The 15,375-nt window shown below is 54.0% G+C and overlaps 2 protein-coding genes and 1 long non-coding RNA gene across 3 annotated transcripts; 1 reads left to right on the top strand and 2 right to left on the bottom strand.

Moving 5' to 3' along the window:
• Window positions 1-7,196: 7,196 nt before the first annotated feature.
• On the bottom strand, window positions 7,197-8,935 carry LOC132474204 (uncharacterized). Its single transcript, XR_009529619.1, has 3 exons — window positions 8,079-8,935; window positions 7,857-7,979; window positions 7,197-7,340 (listed from the first exon to the last, which is right to left on the bottom strand). It is a non-coding gene; the product is annotated as an uncharacterized LOC132474204 (long non-coding RNA).
• On the top strand, window positions 8,930-12,582 carry srprb (SRP receptor subunit beta). The gene is made up of 7 exons (XM_060074753.1): window positions 8,930-9,238; window positions 9,698-9,792; window positions 9,893-9,970; window positions 10,093-10,175; window positions 10,374-10,510; window positions 10,941-10,995; window positions 11,610-12,582. The coding sequence occupies exons 1-7, from the start codon at window positions 9,064-9,066 to the stop codon at window positions 11,818-11,820; spliced, it is 834 nt and encodes a 277-aa protein (XP_059930736.1). The 5' UTR covers window positions 8,930-9,063; the 3' UTR covers window positions 11,821-12,582.
• wdr53 (WD repeat domain 53) lies at window positions 12,087-15,365 on the bottom strand. The gene is made up of 3 exons (XM_060074752.1): window positions 15,265-15,365; window positions 14,164-14,668; window positions 12,087-13,527 (listed from the first exon to the last, which is right to left on the bottom strand). The coding sequence occupies exons 2-3, from the start codon at window positions 14,653-14,655 to the stop codon at window positions 12,823-12,825; spliced, it is 1,197 nt and encodes a 398-aa protein (XP_059930735.1). The 5' UTR covers window positions 14,656-14,668; window positions 15,265-15,365; the 3' UTR covers window positions 12,087-12,822.
• Between the last annotated feature and the right edge of the window lie 10 nt (window positions 15,366-15,375).

Genomic DNA, 15,375 nt, shown 5'->3' with positions numbered 1-15,375 from the left:
CTCTCCTCCCCTCTCTCTCTCTCCCCCTCTCTCTCTCTCTCTCTCTCTCCCCCTCTCTCTGTCCCTCTCTCCCTCTCCCTCTCTCTCTCTCCCCCAGTCTCGTCTCTCTCTCTCTCTCTCTCTTTCTCTCTCCCCCTATCTCTCTCTCTCTTTCTCTCTCCCCCTCTCTCTCTCTCTCTCTCTCTCACTCTCCCTCCCTCCCTCTCTCTCTCTCTCTCTCTCTCTCTCTCTCTCTCTCTCTCTCTCTCTCTCTCTCTCTCTCACAGAGTCACACAGACACACACACACACAAACACACATACACACACACTAACCACAAACCGAGTCCTGACGCACACACAGGGCCTGCGCCGTGTATTTTCCGGGACACTAAATGCTTTACAAACAGGTAGTGGCCGCGCTGCTGTCCAGCGTGATGCATCGCCACATCTCCCTGGAGCAACCCCAGAACCCACCGCCACAAGACAGCACAGGGGACAGGGTGTGTGTGTGTGTGTGTGTGTGTGTGTGTGTGTGTGTGTGTGTGTGTGTGTGTTTGTCTGTGTGTGTTTGTCTGTGTGTGTGTGTGTGTGTGTGTGTGTGCGTGTGCGTGTGTGTTTGTGTGTGTGTATTTGTCTGTCTGTGTGTGTACGTGTGTGTGCGTGTGTATGTGTGTGTGTGCGTGTGTGTGTGTGTGTGTGTGTGTGTGTGGGTGTGTGTGTGTGTGTGTCTATGTGTGTGTGTGTGTGTGTGTGTGTGTGTGGTGTGTGTGTGTGTGTGTGTGTGTGTGTGTGTGTGTGTGTGTGTGTGTGTGCGCTCCCCAGGCGGCGTCCTCAGACTGGCTGCCTCCCAGTGCCCCGGTTCTCTGCCGGCCAACAAGTGGTCGGCTCCAGCCGGCATCAGGGGCAGTGGACCGGAGCACCACCGGGCCCCCAGGACCACCGCCTCTCTGCAGCGCAGGGGCCAGAGGGCCAGAGGGCCAGATGGCCGTCCGTAACGGGGCGGCCCCCAGTCAGCCAACTGGCCTCCCACCGGACGGAATAAACGGCCGCTGGAACTTCAGATCGGCTTTCCTTTGTTCTCTGACCAACTAGGAACATATCGCTGCTCAGACCCTTAAATCATGACGAGTGATTCCTTTACCAGGAAAGCCCCCCTTCTCATGGCACGCACACACGCATACGCACGCACGCATACGCACGCACGCACACACACGCACACACACACGCACACGCGCCCACACACACACACACACACACACACACACACACACACACACACACACACACACACACACACCACACACACACACACACACACACACACCACACACACACACACACACACACACACCAGTGGCTAGCGTCTAGACGAGGAGGACAGCAGCAACAGGCTGCAGCCGTCCCCGCGGCAACAAACGCAACCTCTGACCTCACAGCCCCCAGAGGTCATGGGGAGACACCAGGAAGGGGGGGAGACACACGGAGGGGGGAGAGAGGGAGGAGGGGGTCGATAGGGAGGGGGGAGACACCATGGAGGGGGAGACACCATGGAGGGGGGAGAGAGGGAGGAGGGGGTCAATAGGGAGGGGGGGAGACACTGCGGGGGGGGGGGGGGGGGGGGAGTCAGACGGACAGCCGAGGGGGCAGAGGGTGAGGGAGGACAGGGGGGGGGGGGCCGTAGGGACAGGCGTTAGACTCCAGACTGAACAGCTGACCGGCATTCAGTCAGACGGAGCCAGCGCCGACCATCGCTAGCTTAACCCGTTTCCCCGTCCACAACAGAGACAGCTCGGATAAGACGCTTCACGATGCTAGGTACTATTGTTAAGTGCCAGGACGTACAACGTACAATAAGTGTGTACATTAAGTGGACTCTCGACACTACATTAAGACACAGATAGTGTCGAGAGGCCTCTGGGTCATCAAATCAAAGGAAGGGTTAAGGGTTAAACCCGAATGCCTGACCATGGACGTTTTGGGAAGAGTTGAGGAGTAAGCTGGATTCCCCGTTAATACGAGAGAGGAAGGCGTTGGATGACACTGTCACAGGGTGTCCACGTGGCCGTACCCCGGTTAGGAGGCTTTAACTGGGCTCCTCCTGGCCTGGGGCGCGGGGGTGATGGTGAACCCGCTCTGTTGGAGAGGGTGACTGATGAGCTGGTGATCCACGCTGCCATGGAGGACATCTCTCCCTGAGTCTGTGTGGTGACGGCTGGCCCGACCTGATTGCTCAACGCACCACAGGTGTGCAGCCCTCCCCCCAGCCCAGAGAGTCCAATCGGGCTGGGGCCAGGTGACGCTGCTTCAACCGGACATCAACACTCACCGCAGGCACCTTTTAAATGGGGGGCAGGGGGAGATGAGCCCTCTGTTAGGACTGTTCTGAAACAGTTCTACATGAGCCTTGCAACCGTGGAATGGAACAGCTCCTCATCTCCTCATCTCCTCATCTCCTCAGCTCCTCATCTCCTCATCTCCTCATCTCCTCATCTCCTCAGCTCCTCAGCTCCTCATCTCCTCAGCTCCTCAGCTCCTCAGCTCCTCAGCTCCTCATCTCCTCAGCTCCTCATCTCCTCATCTCCTCAGCTCCTCAGCTCCTCAGCTCCTCATCTCCTCATCTCCTCATCTCCTCATCTCCTCATCTCCTCTGTTCGTTTGATCCTAGGTCATCATGACCACGGCCGGCCAACACCAACACCTTCTGACGACGCCGTCGGTTTGAAAGTGTTTTCATCTTTTGAGAATTGTTCAGAATGTCCCCCCCCTCGTGGGTCCACTGTTCTGGACCCCCCTCATCCCTCACAGAGGGAGGGGGTCCCTCCATACTCAGACATCATTGTTGAATGATTGTGTGCAGATATGCATCAGGCTGCCGTGCAGACGGGGGGCGACGGGGGGGGAAATGACTAACACATTTCAGCTCCGTGTGTTCCACTCTGTCAGGGGTTAGGGCAGCTTCACCCAGAGCTCACCCTCCATCTCACACTACTCAGAGCTCACCCTCCATCTCACAATACTCAGAGCTCACCCTACATCTCACAATACTCAGAGCTCACCCTCCATCTCACAATACTCAGAGCTCACCCTACATCTCACAATACTCAGAGCTCACCTACATCTCACAATACTCAGAGCTCCTCTACATCTCACAATACTCAGAGCTCTTTTTGTACCTGGTGCTAAAACCGAACAGCGTCTTTACAGAGGTCAGGGTGTCAGCTAAATGTGTTCGGTAAACACCCACATTCCGTGAGGGGAAACAGAAAAAGACCAAAAAGCAACAATGCAATTATGTGGCCACGCATTCCACGATATTTAGCATTTATAAAGTATATATAAAGCGAAGCCGCGAGCCGTGAACACACCCAAAACACCCACGCCGGAGCATTGGAGGCGTGACGCTCTGCTCACACACAGCGTCACAGAACCACAATCTCCATCGCATCACTAATTAACTCCCCGTTCTCCCGTCTTTCCTCTGGGCTCAGTTTGAACACACACACACACACACACACACACACACACACACACACACACACACACACACACACATGCACTGAGGGGTCCTCCATGCCTGTTCCCAGTACGGGGTCATAACCCCGTGGCTCAGGACCCTCTCTCTGCTGTCTGAGGGCCTCGCCCCCCAGGCCGCTCTCTGCCGTGGTTGCTTGGTGTGGATGTGTCTGCGGTTCAACCCCTGATCAGGCTGAGGGGAGCTGACCTCCGCTGACTGGTGGAGACAAGGCAACCAGGAGGGGGGGCGGCCCACCGGAGCCGGGGTCGAAGGGGGAGATGGGACGGTCCAGGCTGAGGTCTGGTCCAGGCTGAGGTCTGGTCCAGGCTGAGGTCTGGTCCAGGCTGAGGTCTGGTCCAGGCTGAGGTCTGGTCCAGGCTGAGGTCTGGTCCAGGCTGAGGTCTGGTCCAGGCTGAGGTCTGGTCCAGGCTGAGGTCTGGTCCAGGCTGAGGTCTGGTCCAGGCTGAGGTCTGGTCCAGGGTAGGTCTGGTTCAGGGTAGGTCTGGTTCAGGGTAGGTCTGGTCCAGGCTGAGGTCTGGTCCAGGGTAGGTCTGGTCCAGGCTGAGGTCTGGTCCAGGGTAGGTCTGGTCCAGGGTAGGTCTGGTCCAGGGTAGGTCTGGTCCAGGGTAGGTCTGGTCCAGGGTAGGTCTTGTCCAGGGTAGGTCTGGTCCAGGGTAGGTCTGGTCCAGGGTAGGTCTGGTCCAGGGTAGGTCTGGTCCAGGGTAGGTCTGGTCCCTAACGTCTCGTTGGCTCCACCGGTCTGGAGAGGAGCGTCGTCCCCCGGCTGATCCGTAACCGAGCGGCCGCGTTCCCACGGTAGAACCGGATCGCTGCGGAGCCGCGAGGAGCCCCCGCCGGCCCTCAGGGGCCCCCGCCGGCCCTCAGGGGCCCTTGCTCCAGAGTGCCCACTGCTCTGAGGGACCACTGATATGGGGCATTCTTCTTCACTGGGAAATGACGTTCCCTCTGTCGGTCCGTCTCTTTCATTCTTCCCATCGTTCTCTCTCTCCTCCTGTTTTCCGTCCTTTCCTAAAAAGTGTCTTTACTGTCTTTCTTTCTTTCTTCATATCTTTCTCTCCTTCTCTCCTCCTTCCCTCCTCCTCTCCTCCTCTCCTTCTCTTCTCTCCTTCTCCCCTCCTCTCCTTCTCTCCTCCTCTCCTCCTTCTCTTCTCTCCTTCTCTCCTCCTCTCCTTCTCTCCTCCTCTCCTCCTTCTCTTCTCTCCTCCTCTCCTCCTCTCCTTCTCTCCTCCTCTCCTTCTCTCCTCCTCTCCTCCTCTCCTCCTTCTCTTCTCTCCTCCTCTCCTTCTCACCTCCTCTCCTCCTCTCCTCCTCTCCTTCTCTCCTCCTCTCCTTCTCTCCCTCTCTCCTCTCCTCCTCCTCTCCTCCTCCTCTCCTCCTTCTCTTCTCTCCTCCTCTCCTTCTCTCCTCCTCTCCTCCTCCTCTCCTCCTTCTCTTCTCTCCTCCTCTCCTTCTCTCCTCCTCTCCTCCTCTCCTCCTCTCCTTCTCTCCTCCTCTCCTCCTCTCCTTCCTCCCAGTCTCCAGCCCATCTCCCTACATGGTCGTTTCTGCTCCATCCTCCCAGCTCTTCCCTCAGCTCGCCGGTCCCCCTCTGCCCCCCCGCCCCCCTGACGGTTACCGTGACAACGTCCCGACAACGTCCTCCAGTGAGCCCCGCCCCTCTCGGCCATATGGAGGTGATTTCCCCCCCCGCCCCCTCGCCCCGTTTCGAGGGGAGAAGAGAAGGCATTTCTGCAGACGTTAGGATAATAGCGAGCGATTAGTTCTTCACACTTCTGCGCCCACTTCGGTCTCCAACGCTCCATAAGCTCGGCTTCTACTGATTTGGCGGACATGGCAACGGTTGACATGGCAACGTGTGAAGCGTCAGGGGAGGAGGGCGGGGCCACGGGACCCCGCCTCTAATCGATGAGGCGTTCCTCCTCGGGAAGGGTTGACAGGAAGAGTTCAGCGTGTTTTTTTAAAAAGAACAATATGGGAAGCGACCAACAACCTGACCAAGGTACACACAGCACGACTACTGCACGTGGTGACACTGGCTGGGTTTCACTCATTTTTCACTCATCCATCACTATTCACCAGTCCACCAGTATTCACCAGTCCACCAGTATCCACCAGGCCACCAGTATCCACCAGGCCACCAGTATCCACCAGGCCACCAGTATCCACCAGTCCACCAGTATCCTCCAGTCCACCAGTATCCTCCAGTCCACCAGTATCCTCCAGTCCACCAGTATCCACCAGTCCACCAGTATCCACCAGTCTCCTCCCCATCCCTCCTTCAGCAGCCCATTCTGGGGGGATCTCCTTTGGCCGTCTGGCAGTCTGCTGTTGTTGTCTGCACACTACGAGCATCTCAGAATGGACGCATACATACGTATATATGAAAGGTATATGGCGGCACAGACCCGTCCGCCCTTGGCTAGAGGTTCCTCTCGCTCCAGCCTCGGGTTTGGAGGGTTTTGGGGGTTTGGGGGGTTTGGAGGGTTTTGGGGGTTTGGGGGGTTTTGGGGGTTTGGGGGGTTTGGGGGGTAAGCCCCGGGGTGTTTATGAGGTTGGAGGCCTGCGGCCTGCGGTGTTCTGGAGGTGGTGTTCTCAACAACACGGCCTCCATCGCACCCTGCCTCTCTCAGAGCCCCCAGTGTCCCGCGGTGGTTTTCAGTTATTCTTCGGAGAATTACTCTGTCCCGTATTTATAGAGACAGACTAAACTGTGGTCAGGAAGTGGACCACTTGATACTCACACAAACAAACACACACACACACACACACACACACACACACACACACACACACACACACACACACACACACACACACACACACACAATACCAACACACACACACACACACACGCACACACACAAGCACACACACACACACACACACACACACAAACACACACACAACAAAAACCGCACACAATCGCACGCACACGCGCACACACACACGCACACACACACAAATCCACACACACACACACACACATGCAAAAGCATGCACACACACACACAAACGCATACAAGCACACACACGCATGCACACACACACACACACACTCAGACACACACGCAAAAGCATTAACAAGCACACACAGAGACAAACACACACACACATGTACAAACACACACACACACACACACATACACACACACACACACACACACACACACACACACACACACAAACAGAAGTGTGAACGTGATCTTTGCTTGTAGCCACCAAAGCATCTTGAGAACAGGGCTATTAAAGATCAGGTACAACACCATGAAACCCAACAAGCCTTTTATCTAAAGCTTTACTGCAAAGTTATTAAAATACCCTTTCATTGGATCTGCATTCACACAACTTTATGGTCTCACATAAAGCAGGACTTTCATTGCGTGGCAGCCACTGAGCAACGGAGTATCAAAGGCAGTGGGAGAGTGATGTGGTTCACTCCGTCAGACACAACTAATGGAGTACAGATGGCTCATTGAAACAAAGCAACACAAACAGCGTTAATCCTAGAGGGAGCCCAGCTACAGATGCATCTCTGAAATGATCGCTATTTGTGGACTGAAACATGAGGCTCTAGCATGTGTGTGTGTGTCTGTGTATGTGCGTGTGAGTGAGCATCTGTGTTTGTGTGTGTGTGTGTGTGTGTGTGTGTGTGTGTGTGTGTGTGTGTGTGTGTGTGTGTGTGCGTGTGTGCGTGTGCGTGTGCCTGTGTGCGTGCGCTACCTTCCCGACACGTCTCCCCTATGAAGCCGGGGCAGCACCTCCACTCCAGGGCGGTGACCTGCCGGTACGCCACCTTGTAGGCCGGTCTCACCAGGGTCCTGTAACTGGCAGCCCCCCCCCCTACAACGTTACCTCAGCACACACACACACACACAACGCGGTTCAGCACACCGGATCCATGGGGGGGATTGCACATTGAAATGTGTTTTAAAGAGACATTACATTGAAATACAGCACAATGGATTTCGTTGTCATAATTCCTAAACATTTGTTGTACGTCCCTGCACTTTAAAATAGGAGTTGCTTGCTTGGCACTGGGTTCTATGAACATCCTTACTGTACCGACAGCAATATATTGTTGCTCCTCTTTCTTCTGACAAATATACTTATTGTAAGTCTCTTTGGATAAAAGCGTCTGCTAAATGCCCAAAATGTAAATGTAAATGCACTTATCGTTAAGCAGTGATTGGTTATATCTGAATATAGGCTTTATTTATCTGACAACACCTTTATAAACAACTGTGCTTTTGTTTGTACTAAATCGTTTTTTATTGACTCCACTTTGACATGGAGCTGCTGGTTATTGCAAAGGAACGAGTCGTCCCGCTGAGTCAGGGCACCTGATGAGCTTGGGACACGGCCCGGGCCAGCGGCAGCCCTGGAACACCCGCTGGACGGTCGTCTCCGTCCCGTTGTGAACCTGGCAGCTCACGGTCCTGGAGACTGTGTACTGGCACCAGTTCCTTCAACAGAGAACCACCCGAGAGAAATAACGTTTAAAAGCCACGCAGGCCAATGTACAATCTGGATTTGGACACGAACGAGCAAAGGTGCGTTCTCACCTGTACTGGTTCTGAGTGGCTCCCGGTGGCCCGCTGACCGGGCGCTGCTGCGCGGTGACGCGTTGGAGACCCACAGCGGGGTACTGGTAGATAAATCCGGTTTCCATCGATGTGCATATGACGCTAAACCACACGCAAAGCGGATATAAGAACAATAATGCCATAATTATCTTCTATAGGCCTTCTATTAAAAAACAAACGTCAACGAAAAAAGTCAGAGAGCTGCGATGGAGCGCGTCCTTGTGACGGATCTCTCGAGGAACGACGACGAAAACTCTATGAGTACCTCTGTCGTCTGAATGGAGCAGAAGAACTCGCTCCAAAACCCCACCCTCTCCTATAGAATAACGGGCTTTCCCGACGTTATCCTCCCAGACACACTCCCTGTGCGTAAAGGCGCACTGAGCGCAGCTCCAACTCTGTAGTGAATGACGTGTGCAGGGCACCACACCAACTCGAAGAGAACTTACGGTTTGAACCGAAAAAATAAGAAAAACGGGGAGCATAACTTTTTTCAATAAAAATAATTTCAGAGAACCGCTTTATAGATTATCTCACGGCTAACGGGATATCAAAGTTTATCCAACGGTATACTGTGCAATTTTCCAACCAAAAAGAAGCGTGCATTTCATCATCTCATCAACATATTAGACAAAACCTCCTCAATTAGATTGAATCACAACTGAAATCTGACTGTTCCCTTTAGTGAAATATCTGAAGCTGAGATCTGCTGCCCCCTAGCGGGCGAACAGACACACTGCAATTGAGATCTGCTCCCCCCCCAGCGGGCGAACAGACGCGCTGCAGTTGAGATCTGCTGCCCTCTAGCGGGCGAACAGTAGCGCTGCAGCTGAGATCTGCTGCCCTCTAGCGGGTGAACAGACGCGCTGCAGGTCCTCAACAAGGCCCACGTGTCCAACTCCTGGGTTTGCAGGGGAGCAGTTCGGGTCATCGCGTCATCATCACACAACATAGACTCTGAGAGATGGATGTAGACAGCAGAACGGACCCCGGCGGTGCCATGGAAGAGAAGGAGGAAAGCGACATGCTGAGCACGCTGCAGCCGTACATCGAGGGCCTGCGCCGGGAGCTGGAGTACCAGGAGCCCCGGCTCATCATCGGCCTGGTCGTCGCTCTGGCGGTGGTGGTCATCACTGTCGGTGAGACACGTCGCGCTAGCTCTCCCCCCTGCCCCCCAATGTCTCTGATCAGAGGACCAGAGGATGGTTTATACATGTTACCCTTCTCTTACCTCCTCTACTTTCGCTGTTTAGTGCAGCTTAGTATGCTAGCTCGGTAGCCTCGGACAAGTTAGCATCGAGCTAGGCCCCATGTTGGCGTACAGCTGGTGCAGGCTACCTGGCCCAATGTTGTTTTATCGTCATTAACTGCTCTTAATACGGCTTTGAGGTATTCTGTTGAGGTTCAGGAGGATTCAGCCGTGTGTGTTTATCGGATGATAGCATGGTTCATGTTTTAGTGTCACCCCATGACTACCAGCTGTCACTTCCACAGGCAAACGTATAGCATACGTGTCGGCTTATCCACGTCTTGTCTTCGAAATGTAAAACAGCCACTAATCCGGATCCCTCTCTGTGACCATCCCCTCGCCCTGTCAGTGTTTCTGAAGTACTTTCTAACGAGCAAGACTGTGCGGACCGCGGTGCTGCTGGTGGGTCTTTGTGACTCGGGGAAGACCCTGCTCTTCGTCAGGGTGAGTGGACCCCCCCCCCCTCGGTGTCTCCCTGGACGCAACCTCTTCCTTAGCAACATATGAACAGAGATATCAACCATAACCCAATGGTTTTCCTCAGCTCCTCTCAGGGAAGTTCAAGAGAACCCAGACCTCCATCACTGACAGTAGTGCTCCGTATAAAGCCAAGAACGACAAGGTAGGAATACACTATTAATAATTATAGGAGTGAATTATTAAACCGTGCGTTGTACTGTAACTCAGCACCACACTGAGGCACAGGTCATGAGGTCCATTGAACGTGTGTGTGTGTGTGTGCAGGCCAACACCTGGACCCTCATAGACCTGCCCGGTCATGACAGCCTGCGCTCTCAATACATGGAGAAGTTCAAGTCTGCAGCCAGGTGGGTTTCTCTCCCACTGGACACATACACACTCTCACACACATGCAAAAGCGCAGACACGCGCGCGCAAACACACTAAAATGAACACGGATATGGAACAGATACACATCAAGACCACGGACTCGTGTTCTGCCATCGTCCCATTCGTCGGTGTAATCCTTGCGATGTAACGTTACGTGACTGACCGGCCCTCCTCAGAGCCATCGTGTTCGTAGTGGACAGCGCCATCTTCCAGAAGGAAGTCCGCGACGTGGCGGAGTTCCTGTACTTCCTGCTGACGGACGCGGTCGTCTCCAGGAACGCTCCCACGGTGCTGGTCGCGTGCAACAAGCAAGGTGATGTCCCAACCCACGCTTATTACACTAAAACTTAAAGTCCTGTTAACTGGCATCAGGGAAAGGATGCTAGGTCACAGACTTGGTTCCATGCTATTAAGGGCTGGTCATGGTCCCACGTTCACACCACGCAAGGGGGTTACGGACCCCTGACGTCCTTGCGGACCCTCCTTGCGTCCACCACAAGGGCCGGACGTGCGCCTCCCATAAATTGTAACCTTGGGTCGAGGCGGCGCAGCAGCAAGGGCTGTGATTGGTCCGCTCACTTAAACCCATCGCAGAACCACAAAGGTTCACGACTGCGTCGAAGCGTCTGCGTGGTCGTTGCGTTGCGGGAACGTGGGGCCATAATCAGCCCTTTAGGCTGAACTTCCATCGAGTATCTCAGATCTCTTCTTAATCCCAGTATTTTATGGTTCTTTTTAAACAGATATCCCCATGGCCAAGTCGGCCAAACTGATTCAACAGCAACTGGAGAAGGAAATGTAAGAACATCGTTTTCTTATCCATAGTTGATCAACTGTCTCCTTATCAATTTAGAATTTCAATAAAAATGTTTAATGTAAATCCGAACGATGAAAATCCCAAAGAGGATTCTCTCACGTTGCTCTTTGTTTCAGGCAGGAGCATCTCCCCCCCCTTACTCATTTATTGTATGTTGTACGTCCCGGCACTTTAAAACAGTACTTAGCATTGTGTAGCATCTTATCCTAGCTGTCTGTGTTCTATACGGGGAATTTGTTAACCTAGCGGGTGTTTGTGCTTGGTTCTATGAACATCCTTACTTTACCGACAGCGATATGTTTCTTTCTTCTGACAGATGTACTTATTGTAAGTCGCTTTGGATAAAAGCGTCTGCTAAATGTCGCATTACATTCCGCCAGGTGTGAGTGTGAGCAGCCTTACAAGCCGTTTGGAACATTTATGACATCACACATCCGTCACGCGTCTAGGTGGACACGCCCACTTGTGACGTCACAAGGGGCAGATTTTCAAAACGGCTCCTAACGGCTAAGCACACTCACACCTGGTGGCCTGCCATGGGACCTTGATGGTCCATGTAAAGCCGTTCCTCTCTAACCCCCCCCCCCCCCCCCAGGAACACGCTGCGGGTGACCCGGTCGGCGGTGCTGAGCGCGCAGGACGGCTCCGTGGGGGGCAGCGTGTTCCTGGGGAAGAAGGGCAAGGACTTTGAGTTCAGCCAGCTGCCCATGAAGGTGGAGTTCCTGGAGGTCAGCGCCCGGGGCAGCAAGGGAGAGGAGGGAGAGGCCAGCCTGGAGAGCCTGGAGAAGAGCCTGGCCCGGCTGTAGAGCTCCACCGCGCGCCCCCCCCCCGTCCCCGTCCCACAGCCCGCTCCTCAATCCCCCCGCATCGTATGCCTCACGGGCGCCGACCGGTTTGAACTGGACTCCTCCTCCTCCTCCTCCCTCTCAATCAGGGCGGGCGAGAACAGACTCTGGGTGTCTTCATTCAACCAACTGCCTGGTGTTGGCGACAGAATGGTTTATTATTATGAGTTTCTGAATACAAGTTCAGTAAAGATACGCGAAGGTCGTAGGGGCCTTCCAACAGGATCTTTCATTGTTTTGATTTTATTTGACCGGAGTACAGAAATAAACTTTTTCCCCAACGAACTCCGAGCAGCACTCAAGGAAACAACCTCTTTCCTACGTTTTGGGAAGAGACCACACCGTAGCTGCATGGGTGATATATTTAATGCAACACGTACTTCCACATCACGACGTAACTATCTGCAATCTCAAAGAGTTTACACTGCTTGAAAGCTGAAGGTTGTAAACCCCAGAATCACCTGGTAATGCACAACATTTTAATGTATTCTGCTTTGGTTTCCTTTAAGTAGTCAAGTGCAAAGTATTTGACTACCTTTTAGATCGTGCCTTGTTATTTTTAAACGAATGGTTCATGGCTGTCTGCACGACTCTGGGGTTGTTTATCATTTCAGTGCTGTGACTTTTGTAACGAGTGTCTGCATTTGTAGGAACCTGAGAGAATGTGGTCCTGTTGTCGTCTTACGTTTGTTTACGCCTTGTAAATAAATTGTCTGAACATTGGCTTCTAGTAGCACTGGCATTCAGCGGTCAACCAAATGAATCGAGCAAAGGGTCAGTTCTGCAGAGGTTCGACACACACACACACACAACCCTTTCATGGGCCGGTCAATACGAGAGCTCCATCAGAACCAACACACAAGACGTACAGTAGGTACAACACCTACTGTACGGAGGTACAACACCTACTGTACGGAGGTGTTGTACCTCCGTACAGTAGTCGCTGCTTCACAGGGACTTGCTCTACAGTCCAGAGAGGGAGTAGACGGTGAGGCTGGAGCTCTGGTCTGCCACCACCAGACTGGGTTCTCCTCCCAGTTGCACGGGGCAAACCCAGTTCACCTTGTCTCCGTGGCTGAACTGGAGCCGCGGTCCGGACTTCGGCACCTCGTCCGCGCTCGACGCCTGATCTGCGTTTCCTGTCGCTCCCGGTTCTTCCTCCTCTTCCTCGACCTCCTTGGCGGCCGCTCCTTGGGGCGGGGCCTTGTGGCTCCGCCCCTTGGGCGTCGCCCTCCCCTTCGTCCGACCTTTGGCCTTCCTGTGGTGGGCCGCGGGCGCTCCGGGTTTGGCGTTCGCGTCCGGGGCCACGACCGGGCTGCGGCTGAGGTCCCAGAGGAGCACCTGGCCGTCGTTCCCCCCGGTGGCGAGCCAGTAGGGGTGGGACAGGAAGCCCAGGAAGTGGGCCTGGGAGGCGCCCTGGCTGTGGGCCTTGAAGAGGCCGTGCTGCTCCAGCTTGGAGCCGGCGCCGACGCGCATCAGGTGCACGCCGCCGTCCTCTGCCGCGCACGCCACCACGTTGCCGCAGCTCGCCACCGAGACGCAGTGCGCCAGCGGCGGGTTGAACAGCTGGTCGGCGCTCTGCTCGCGGCCGCCGTCGGCCTCCTCCGCCACCTCCTGCAGGCTGAGGGTCCAGAGGGGGCGTGTCTTCTGCTGGCTCCACAGAATCACCTGAGAGGGACACAGGACTGGATTGATGCCGCACTATTCATACACCAGGCAGACTCAAAGGGCTTCACGTAAAAAGTTATACAATGAAATAATATGGAGAAATTAAGTTAAATAAAAAGGCACAGTAGTAGAATAAGTGCACTGCATTTAAGATTTAGCACAAAGCTTACATAAACATTAAAAATGTTAAGACCAGTTTAAAAAGTGGTGCAAGTTGGTGCAAGCCTTAAATCCTCTTGAGTTTATTCCATTTATTGGTTGAATAGTAACTAAATCCTGCTTTCCCAATGTTTCGTATTTACTCTGGGGATTATAAACAGATTGGTCTCAGATGAGCTGGCTGGTCTAGACGGATCTGAACTCCAGGAGAGTCCACAACGTGCACACTTCCACACGTCCCCGTTGAACCCCTCTGCTAAGTGAAGTTATCCTTTATTGTCCCTTTTTGGGGGAAATTCTCTCTCTGCTTTTAACCAATCGGGGAGCCGGACGGGTTACACCCGGAGGCGGGGGCAGCCACAGTGCAGCAGCGCCCGGGGAGCAGGCGGGGGTTTCAGGTGCCTCGCTCAAGGGCACCTCATCCGTTGATGAGGACGTAGGAGCGTACTACCTGCTCTCGCTCCCCGTCCCGCTCACCTGCATGTCCAGGCCGGCTGACAGCAGGCTGCCGGCCCTCCTGGGCCTGAAGGCGACCGAGGAGCAGATGTTGGTGTGTCTGCGCAGCGTGCGGCAGACCCTCCCCTCGGCCGCGTCCAGGACCCGCACCGCGCCGGAGTCGTCCGCCACCGCCACGAACGCGCCGTCCTCGCTGACCGCCACGCAGTTGATCTCCTCCTCGCCCGCGCCCGGGATCGCCGTGACGACCCCCCGGAGGTTGCGGGGGTCCAGGACGCTGACCGTCTCGCCGTGGGCGGCGTAGAGGCGGCCGGGGCCGGCGGGGGAGAAGGCCACGCCGGTGCAGTCGTCCCCGCTGGCGAGGGCGACACTGCCCAGGATGGTCCCGTCCTGGGACCACACCGTCACCTGCCCCCCCTCGGAGCCAGAGGCCAGCAGGCCCTCGGGCCCCCCCGCGGCCCCCACACACAGAACGGGGGAGGAGTGGCCCCCGTGCCACTGCCTGGTTGCCATGGTAAGCTGGACGCTTTGAGGGGAATCAAATCACTGATGAGGGGAATGAAGAAATACTGACAGACCATAAATTACAAATAAATAATGTATTACATCGAAACTGCTTTCCCTACAGTACAGCGTTATAACACAACCCTGATGGCTAATAATCCTCCAACGGAAAAGATAATTTTGCAAATAGTTCATCAAAATAAGTAGAAACATACAACTCGTGAAATCATACCTCCTGAATTGAAATATGAAACAGTTCTAACAGCAGGCCAACGACAGCATCTTTAACGATGGCCGTTTATTAAATGAGTTGAAGTATTCATTATATTATATATATTATAACAGGAACTCGATATTGCCCCTCAAATTCCAGCCACCCTGTATAAAAACATTTCCAAGTTACCGTCTGTCTTCTTCTAGATAATAATTAGTTTAAAGATCTAACTTTAACATTTAAAAACAACCAAGTTAAATGTCGAAGCTTATGTGCAACTGTAATCCAGAAAAAAAATAAACTTTGTAACTAAATGAGTGGACAAGGACGCATGTAAGGGGTTGATATTAACTATATCACCGTACATAAAACATATTCGTCAAGAGAAACAAAACAACATTTACCTTTTATCTCTGTGGTCCTAGACCTGCCATGTGAAGACGCGTCGCGGGCTGATGACATCACCAGAGCCCGGCGCTGCCTGGACGCGTCATCAGAGCGCCGGGCTCCAAGAA

This window comes from Gadus macrocephalus, chromosome 16 (genome assembly GCF_031168955.1).
Source record: "Gadus macrocephalus chromosome 16, ASM3116895v1".
Taxonomy (NCBI): domain Eukaryota; kingdom Metazoa; phylum Chordata; class Actinopteri; order Gadiformes; family Gadidae; genus Gadus; species Gadus macrocephalus.
This window is presented reverse-complemented; position numbering and strand designations above follow the sequence as displayed.

Coding starts and splice junctions, on each gene's coding strand:
- srprb (XM_060074753.1), top strand. CDS start 9,064: ATGGATGTAGACAGCAGAACGGACCCCGGCGGTGCCATGGAAGAGAAG. Junction 9,793..9,892: donor AGACCCTGCTCTTCGTCAGG/GTGAGTGGACCC, acceptor GGTTTTCCTCAG/CTCCTCTCAGGGAAGTTCAA. Junction 10,176..10,373: donor AAGTTCAAGTCTGCAGCCAG/GTGGGTTTCTCT, acceptor GGCCCTCCTCAG/AGCCATCGTGTTCGTAGTGG.
- wdr53 (XM_060074752.1), bottom strand. CDS start 14,655: ATGGCAACCAGGCAGTGGCACGGGGGCCACTCCTCCCCCGTTCTGTGT. Junction 13,528..14,163: donor CAGCCGGCCTGGACATGCAG/GTGAGCGGGACG, acceptor TGTCCCTCTCAG/GTGATTCTGTGGAGCCAGCA.